The sequence below is a fragment of the Sycon ciliatum genome, chromosome 4, assembly GCF_964019385.1.
Source record: "Sycon ciliatum chromosome 4, ocSycCili1.1, whole genome shotgun sequence".
Classification (NCBI taxonomy): Eukaryota; Metazoa; Porifera; class Calcarea; order Leucosolenida; family Sycettidae; genus Sycon; species Sycon ciliatum.
Genome location: NC_088646.1, coordinates 6,609,222 through 6,617,901, shown reverse-complemented (window position 1 = coordinate 6,617,901; position 8,680 = coordinate 6,609,222). Strand labels below are relative to the sequence as shown.

General features: G+C 48.6%; 2 protein-coding genes across 3 annotated transcripts in view; one reads left to right on the top strand and one right to left on the bottom strand.

Annotated features, from left to right (window-relative positions):
• The window catches only part of LOC135814147 (SURP and G-patch domain-containing protein 1-like), a 9,510-nt gene extending 4,239 nt beyond the window's left edge, over positions 1-5,271 (top strand). The window contains exons 3-11 of one of the 2 annotated variants that reach the window (XR_010553161.1): positions 344-780; positions 1,323-1,483; positions 2,276-2,332; positions 2,754-2,943; positions 3,299-3,421; positions 3,937-4,066; positions 4,169-4,298; positions 4,828-4,907; positions 4,946-5,271. Coding sequence is in view for 1 of the 2 variants with exons in the window: in XM_065327218.1 (XP_065183290.1) it covers positions 344-780; positions 1,323-1,483; positions 2,276-2,332; positions 2,754-2,943; positions 3,299-3,421; positions 3,937-4,066; positions 4,169-4,298; positions 4,828-4,854 (1,255 nt within the window). In the remaining variant the exon portion in view is untranslated. Of the gene's footprint in view, positions 1-343; positions 781-1,322; positions 1,484-2,275; positions 2,333-2,753; positions 2,944-3,298; positions 3,422-3,936; positions 4,067-4,168; positions 4,299-4,827 lie in introns of both variants that reach the window. The other variant, XM_065327218.1, reaches the window with a different exon arrangement.
• A 978-nt stretch (positions 5,272-6,249) lies between these two features.
• LOC135814146 (actin-3-like) lies at positions 6,250-8,323 on the bottom strand. The gene is made up of 3 exons (XM_065327217.1): positions 8,006-8,323; positions 7,670-7,780; positions 6,250-7,207 (listed from the first exon to the last, which is right to left on the bottom strand). The coding sequence occupies exons 1-3, from the start codon at positions 8,258-8,260 to the stop codon at positions 6,443-6,445; spliced, it is 1,131 nt and encodes a 376-aa protein (XP_065183289.1). The 5' UTR covers positions 8,261-8,323; the 3' UTR covers positions 6,250-6,442.
• Between the last annotated feature and the right edge of the window lie 357 nt (positions 8,324-8,680).

Genomic DNA, 8,680 nt, shown 5'->3' with positions numbered 1-8,680 from the left:
AAATAATCCATGTTGAGAGTATGATTTGCGTGTGTGCGCGCGCGCGCGCGCGTGTGTGTGTGTGTGCGTCTGGGTTCCCAGTAATCAGCTGCCGAGGCTGGTTGGTAAAGTATCTGCAATGATGCCTCAAGGTACCAGTGCATCTAGTGTCTGCTACTAAACTACTTCGAAGTAGTGTGCTGTCTATACTGGTCACCCCAGCATATGTAGGATATGCATCAGTTACTGTCTTGGCTGTTTAATTCCAATGCACTGCGTGTGGTTAGACCAGGCATTGGGAGTTCATTCACAGGGCTTCGCCAGTTATGTGCATGGAACGTATCTTTTGTGTAATTTCCTGCAGGTGGTTGTACGAGACGGCAAGCACGCCATATCGTCACTACAGTGCCAAGGTATGTGAGCTGTCCGATGGTGCAGTCAAGCCACAGCACCCTGTGCTTGTACTGCAAGGCCATAGCACAGACTGTACACCATCACATGCACCGCCGTCATCATCGGAATCGGCCGCCGCCACTACCGACCCACCACCTAAGAAGAGAAGAAGTCGCTGGGGCGTGTCAGGCCAGGACAGCTCACACAGCACTGCGTCGCCGATGTCATCAGTGCCAGCGCCGTCAGCATCTTCTAGCGAGACCTCAATGGCGGCGTTGGCTGCGTTCGCTCCGCCGCACCACTCGCTTGGCACGTCAGACCACGTACATTCATCGGCAGCTGCTGCAACGTCGTTCAGCTCCAAGGCAGCTCCGCCACCTACTTCTTATAGCTCATCCTCCTCGAGAAGTAAGTCGTTTGCGCGTGTCGAGGTGAAACCGGTGTGTAAACATGACAGTTCTGTCTGCACCGGCTATGGAGTGCTCAACCCCGGTTATCGGTCATGTAGTCTTGTGTCCACAGTGACTTGTGGCCTTGTCCCACAATACAAACCAGGAAAAAGTGATGGATTTGTGCCCGGGGACATTCGTCTTGAACAGTGCAGTTTGGGGTCAGGTTCGAGTTACATGATATAATATTATATGTCTTTCCTTTTTTTTATTTTATGAAATGAGTTGTGAATTTGCAGTGCCCAGGGAAATAGCATGTGTGCTCACCACTTCCCTTTTTTAAAAATTTACACTAGTAAAATAAACACCGAAATCCATTATTTGAATATTCAAGTTATTTTAACGTTCATCCCTGGATCAAGCGGAATCCTGCCGCATCTGGGCCAGTTTCCGCTGCAGCAAAGGCGCCCGGTTAGGGCAAGTTTTACTGCACTCGTATGCGGCTTCTATCAGTTGATTTACAGTATTTCTTCTACTGCTTTGTCTTGTGTCAATGACAAGGTTCTGGCCATCGTGGCGGTGGTCGAGGAGACCGTCCCAATACCAAGCAAGCCGTGGCCATTATTGCAGCTCGTGTCGCTGCCAGCCAGGCTGCTCTGGCCGAGCGAGTCAAGCAAGAAAAGCAGGCAGAAGAGGAGGCCTACAACTCACTCTACCCACAGGTTAGTTGTACTGAAGTGCGACAATACTGTGACTGCCTACTGGCAATACTGTGGCTGCCTACTGCAAGGGATTACTTTCTAGGCCAATGTGTGTGTGTGTGTGTGTGTGTGTGTGTGTGTGGTGTGTGTGTGTGTACGTGTGTTTGTGTGTGTGTGTGTGTGTGTGTGAGAGAGAGAGAGAGAGAGAGAGTGTGTGTGTGTGTGTGTGTGTGTGTTGCTGTCAGTATAGGTAACTGAACTCCATACACTCATACCTCGCTTATCCGGGCGGTCCGGGGACCGGGGTCCGGGTAACTTCGAAATGTCCGAAACTTTGAATCACATACATTTTGATGGGGAAAGGCCATAAATATGGCATATGACGTCACTATTTCCACGAAAAGTGACAAAAGAGTAGTAATATTTCCACTAAAACTTGCCCAAAGGGTGCCCGGTTGACCGAAGTGCCCGTAAACTCGGGGTCCGGATAGCCGAGGTATGAGTGTATGTAGGCCACCTACACATAGAGTACTCGGTACTCATAGTGTCTGGCATGAGGCCTATTTTTGAATTGAAGTCTGGTGTTGAAGATAGGCTGCTTCTGGCACATAGGCCTGAGGGTTTTTTTTTCTCGATATACACAGAACGGCTTGGTTTGAAACTTTGAAACGGAACCAAACTAGGGTAGTTGCGTGGCCCTCGCATCGTGTTGTGTGAAACTCAGCCCTGGTTTTAGACTTTAGAGGTTTGATTTTTGTGGCATGCAGTGCTGTGTTGCTGACTACTGTCATCTTTCTGCTGTTTGCTGCTCAGGGTCCTGAAGCCACTGATCAAACAGCTCTTCAGCAACAGCTAGAGGAGCAGAGATATGTAAGTCTGCATCTGAAGGTCAACGCTATGCTCCTATCGAAATCCTATCCAACGAAGAGCTAAACCAGCAATGGTGCTGGTGCTTCTGTGAAGGACTCTGCTTGTTTGCCGTTCAGTTTTTCGCAGTGTGCCTAGTAGCCGTGCCCTTGTATATCTGCGGTATAATACCGGAGATAGGTGAATACTGTGTTCACCTGTCTCCTGTCCTCTCCCTGCCTTGCTCTCCAATATCAGTACGGTGTCTTCTCCATTCCTCTGCTGACCAAAGCTCTGTTTGTGCTTGTTTCTCTGGAATCCGAACCCATCGCTTTGGCCTGGATATTTGTGTGTGTGTGTGTGTGCTTGTGTGTGTGCGCGCGTGTGTGTACGTGTACTCGTACACATGTGTGTGTGTGTGTGTCTTTCTTCTAACCTGGAACAGCTCAACAGTCTTGTGGAACGATACAAGGAGGCAACAGCCAGCGCTGCTGCAGCGGCTGCAACGTCGTCATCAAGTGACAGCAGAAAGGGCAAGAAACGCCGCAACAAGCACGAGTATGACAGTGACGAGGACACGGAGGGGGGAACATGGGAGCATAAGAAGCGTCGTGAGGAAATGGAGAAAACTGCCGGTGAGCGTGCTGTGGGCGAACTGCTGCATATCCGCATGTGCATGTAGTCGTGTGATTGCTGTGTTTTGGTAACCTCACTTGTGCAGCTGTGAGTGGTTAATGTTACTGACTGGCTTTAGTTTAGCCATTGCGGGCACGGTGAAGTGTTACCCGTGTATGTGATGGTGCCTTCTAGATTGCTGGTTGATAGGCCAATATTGAAACACACATTGTGTTTGATGAAGCTCTTTTTTCTGCTGATGGCTGAAGGTAAGGAAGAGTTGTTTCAGTTGCAGGAGAGCTCATGCTGTTGTGTGTGTGCCCCGTGTGTGGTGTGTCTGTGTGTGTGTGCGGGTATTCCATCTTCCCATTGCAGACAAGGCATGGACATTGACACTGCAAGGCCGTGGCAAACATCACATAGCCGACTTTATGCCAAAAGAAGAGATGGAAAAGTTCTTTGCAAAGGTGAAGGCCATCAAGGAAGGTGCTCCATTCGGTAAGTTTACTTCCAGGAACCTTTGTTTTCGTCATATGTTTGAGAGAGTGAATCACTTTCTCTTTTTTTGTCAGACAACTGCATAATTATCTTTTTTTGCACAAACATTCTTGTCCATTTTCTCCCTTGGCCTTTCTTTAGTTACTGTGTTGCTGCTGCTGCTGCTGCTGCTGCTTCATGATCAACTTAAGTCCTGTGCATGCCCCAGTAGGTTGGCTGATGATTGCTAAGTGTGATACTTGGAGTTGCAACACGTCGTTCAACATTATCGTTGAGACTTCTGACCTTGGCCACCTGCCGAATCACTACACAAAGGTGTTTCAGAACTGGACGAGGAAGGAGATTTGTTTGCCTTACCGGCCTGTCTGTTGTCTGTATGTGTGCCTGTGTGCCTGCCTGTTGTCTGTATGTGTGCCTGTGTGCCTGCCTGCCTTACCGGCCTGTCTGTTGTCTGTATGTGTGCCTGTGTGCCTGCCTGCCGGTGTGCCTGTCTGTATCTGCGTCTCTTTGAATAGACTTCAGTGACTACTCCGAGCACCGAATCACGGCTGAGAACCTTGGATATCAGCTGCTGCAGTCGGCCGGCTGGGAGGAAGGTCAAGGCCTGGGCTCAGTGGGACAGGGCATTAAGAACCCAATTAACACGTAAGAGTACACAGTGTGCAGGTCTCCCAGGCAGCCTGTCCCCATTCTTATTTGCCATTGTGCTTTCATTGCCATTGTGCTTTCATTGTTGTTGTTGTGCAGAGGAAAAACCAGCTTTGACCAATCTGGTGTTGGAGCAGAGCAACCCAGTGAAGTGACAGTCAACGATGATGAGTATGATCTGTACAGAAAAAGAATGATGATGGCGTACAAATTCCGACCCAACCCGTTGGTAAGTGGCTGTGTGTGTGTGTGTGTGTGTGTGTGCGTGTGTGTGTGTGTGTGTGTGTGTGTGTGTGTGTGTGTGTGTGTGTGCTTGCAACGTCATGCCGGATTCTGTTGACTTTGCGATTTCTCTCTCTTCTCTCGTCTTGTCGTTGTCTCCCGCTTCTGGGAGCGGCGTGGCCCGATAGGTTAGCTGTACATAGCTAGTGTGTGTGTGTGTGCCTGCGTTTGTTTGTAAATTTGAGGTTGCATGCCAGTGGATACTGGATAGAGGAGTTTTGTTGTTTGTGTCCTGTTGTAAAGAGGAAGTGCAGTTGAGCTTCCGCGTGTATATTTCACGTGTGAACTAGCAGACATGCAAATCCTGATGATCTCTGCTATTGTTAGTGGAAGCAAATATCTAGTGAACTGCAGCCTAAATGATGGTCAGGGTTAAGCCGTGCCAAGAGTATGGACATAAACCAATGCTTGCCCGTGTTAATATGCTGATGATGTTGTGTGTGTACTGTGCTCCTCTTACTCTTTCTATTTTTCAGAACAATCCACGGCGGCCCTACTACTGAGTTCCGCTTTTTCTCCAGTCACCATCTTGTCCAATGCATATCCAGCCAGTCTCCAGTCACCATCTTGTCCAATGCATATCCAGCCAGTCTCTGTGCATGTGTGAGTGTTGTGTGTGTGTGCGCGCGCGCGTGTTTGATGTTTTTCGGTAATTATTTCGCCTCGGGGGTAACTATTTCAGCTGTACCAATAGTGCCCCCTTTCTTTAGCCTGATAGTATATTGGCTGTTTGGCCTGCACTGCAGTTGTTCTTGTTCTGTGTTTAGCTCATTATGGGTCTTGTTGCTCGTTCTACATTTCTGTAGTTCACATTCAGAACAACATGTAATTGTAGAGGAGTTTTGTTCCTAGCTCTTCACATGCTTCATTTCTTTGCTCTGAATCGATATGAATAATGAAAAACAGATTTTAACCGTCCAGACGATGTCTACAGCTTATTATGCTCTCCAGCCTCGGGTCTGTGGAGCAGTATTTGTGGGCCGGGTCTGCGTACTGCTTCCGACATTAGCAAAATGCCGTCCGCATCACTACGGAGTCCAGCATGGCAGGATGTGTTTCCTTGTCACCCATCCAGAGGCCAGGTTTGGTGCTTGTGGGTTGGCTGATGTGGAGTGCGGAGTGATCTGCTGTACAGTGTAGTGTGAGAACTGCGAAGTACACGGTAGTGTCAACGCACGTACAGTTTGTACTTGTAACTACCGGTAAGTACCCATGTCATGGGTATCCCCATAAAAGTAAAGAGATTTACGTATGAAAGTTGCGCTCACTCCCCAGCGCGTACGACAATGAGTTGGCATATACTCTACAAGGAGGCTGAAAAAGTTGCAGAATGTGCAGCGGATTTCTGATTTTACTGTAGAAAATGCAGCAGAATCCCTCTCTTTTCCCCGGGATTCAGATTTCTTGCGCTTGTTTTTCAAAAGGGACAGAATACAGTAGAGTCGCGCGCGCGCGCGCCCAAGAATGTTGTTTCTAAAGGGCTAGCCTGGGACGTTCTTATTTTTCAGCAATCTGGCTGCGTTCTTAGAAACAATCCGTACTGAATCATCTGTATCCCACAAGATGCAAGAAAAAAAACACCGACGTTCTTAGAATTTCAGGCTATACGTTCTTGGGAGCGCGCGACTATCCTGTGCTTCAAAATCTAACTCATTGTTGTTTACCAGTTACCACTCAACAAACACCTAAGCAGTCCTCCTGGTTGAAGTGGACACACATTTACACGTACTAGTATGTGCTCACTTTCCTCTCACAACAATTAGACATACATGTAGCCCGAAACATAACAATTCGAGGTGCACTTGTGCTGTTCTGAACCAGTCAAAGATCGCCCTTATTACCTTCAATGCATGCAGCTTGCTGATACCGAGAATCCACAATAATTCACACACACGGAGTATTTTTGGTGGTTGCCCACAGTTGCTTTTCAGGGAAACGATGATTTCAGCAAAACCACTCAGATCTAGTGCAGGAAATACGACAGCAGACCACAACTGTACCCTCAAGGTGGTGAAAGTTGGAATAAAAAAAATATCTAGTTAAAATCCTGAAAATCAGCTAAAAAGAATCATAAACACTAGAGTGTAGAGTTTAGAAGCACTTGCGGTGGACAATGCTGGGGCCGGACTCATCATACTCCTGCTTGGAGATCCACATCTGCTGGAAGGTGGACAGGGAAGAGAGGATGGAGCCTCCAATCCATACGGAGTACTTGCGCTCTGGCGGGGCAATGATCTTGATCTTCATGGTCGGCGGGGCAAGGTTGGTGATCTCCTTCTGCATACGGTCGGCAATACCTGGGTACATGGTGGTACCACCGGACAGGACAACGTTGGCGTACAGGTCCTTACGGATGTCGACGTCGCACTTCATGATGGAGTTGTAGGTGGTCTCATGGACTCCAGACTGCTCCATACCGAGGAAGGATGGCTGGAAGAGAGCCTGAGGGCAGCGGAATCGCTCGTTGCCGATGGTGATGACCTGACCGTCGGGAAGCTCGTAGCTCTTCTCCAGGGAGGAGCTCTGGGCAGAGGTGGCCATCTCCTGCTCGAAGTCGAGGGCAACATAGCAGAGCTTCTCCTTGATGTCACGGACGATTTCACGCTCAGCAGTGGTGGTGAAAGAGTAACCACGCTCGGTGAGGATCTTCATGAGGTAGTCGGTCAAGTCACGGCCAGCCAAGTCGAGACGGAGGATGGCGTGGGGAAGGGCATATCCCTCATAGATGGGGACGGTGTGGGACACACCATCACCGGAGTCCAAGACGATACCGGTGGTACGGCCGGAGGCGTACAGGGAGAGCACAGCCTGGATGGCAACGTACATGGCGGGGGTGTTGAAGGTCTCGAACATGATCTATACAAAACCAAAAATATGCACAGAAAACGCACACAAGGCTGTCAGACAAGATACGAACACAGGGCAGTAGAATTGGATGAAAAAACTGCACATTCTAATTTGCCACTGGACCAAACAAAGGCCAACATAAACAAGTGCAGTGCAGTTGCCAAAATGTATTTTAAACGGTACAATCATAGAGTACTAGTACAGCAAAAGATACAACAGCTCATCTGACAGTTCTGGTCTAACCCTGAAGAAAGTGAATGACATGAAATCGTAGCTCTTCTGCAACTTTTTACTTGGTCATGTGAACCATTTGGTAAGTTATCATGGGGAGCATAGTATTTGAAACGCTCAATGTTGGCAAAGTTACCACCGCCACACGATGTCATCGCCAGTTCACACGGTAAATGCAGCCAGGAGTTTAATCAAAGCAAAGCACGTCCATGTCATTGAGAAGTAGTAATTCGTATTTACCTGGGTCATCTTCTCACGGTTGGCCTTGGGGTTGAGGGGAGCCTCGGTCAGGAGGACAGGGTGCTCCTCGGGGGCAACACGCAACTCATTGTAGAAAGTGTGATGCCAGATCTGAAGAAACAAAACACAGGAGAGCAAACAAAGGAGTTGGTTCAAGAGCAATTTCAACAACCAGTGAAGAATAGCAAAGCACGGGAAGATACATTTCGATCACCAAAATTACAGTGCGGCCTAATATAGTCATCGTAAGGAGAAACGCAAATGCAATCAGGAAAAGATGAGGCTTGTCAGGGAATTTCAATAAAGAAATGAATAGGATAAGATCGAGATGTTTACCTTCTCCATGTCATCCCAGTTGGTGACGATACCGTGCTCAATGGGGTACTTGAGGGTCAGGATACCTCTCTTGGACTGGGCTTCGTCTCCGACGTAGCTGTCCTTCTGGCCCATACCGACCATCACACCCTGGTGACGGGGACGGCCGACGATGGAGGGGAAGACGGCGCGGGGTGCGTCATCACCGGCGAAACCGGCCTTGCACATACCGGAGCCATTGTCTACGACAAGAGCGGCAACGTCGTCGTCACACATTTTGAAGAGAAGAAAATAAGAACGGGATTTGAGAGTAGAGGAAGTAAAAGTGGAATGATGAAGAATTCGCTCTTCGTCCTAGTTATAAACACCTTCCTTTGAGAGCGCAGGCAGGTATTGGTACGAAGAACTTGGTGGATTCCGAGAAACGCTCTGATGTACTGCACAGCCACGTGGATACGATACGCACTTTTGTACGCATGGCGCTATATATGTAGCCGACTGCGGGCAAGATGAGATCGACACATTGGTGAATCAAGCAAACAAAATGCAAAGCCCGCATTGGACCGATCGTACGATCGGGCCGCGGGTGCGGGAAGTTTGCTTTTGCTGCTGAGAACCCGTATACTGATGTTGGTGCCAGCGACGAAAAAGGATATGTACGAATTCCTCAAAAGGCAGCTCTAGGAATTATTTGCT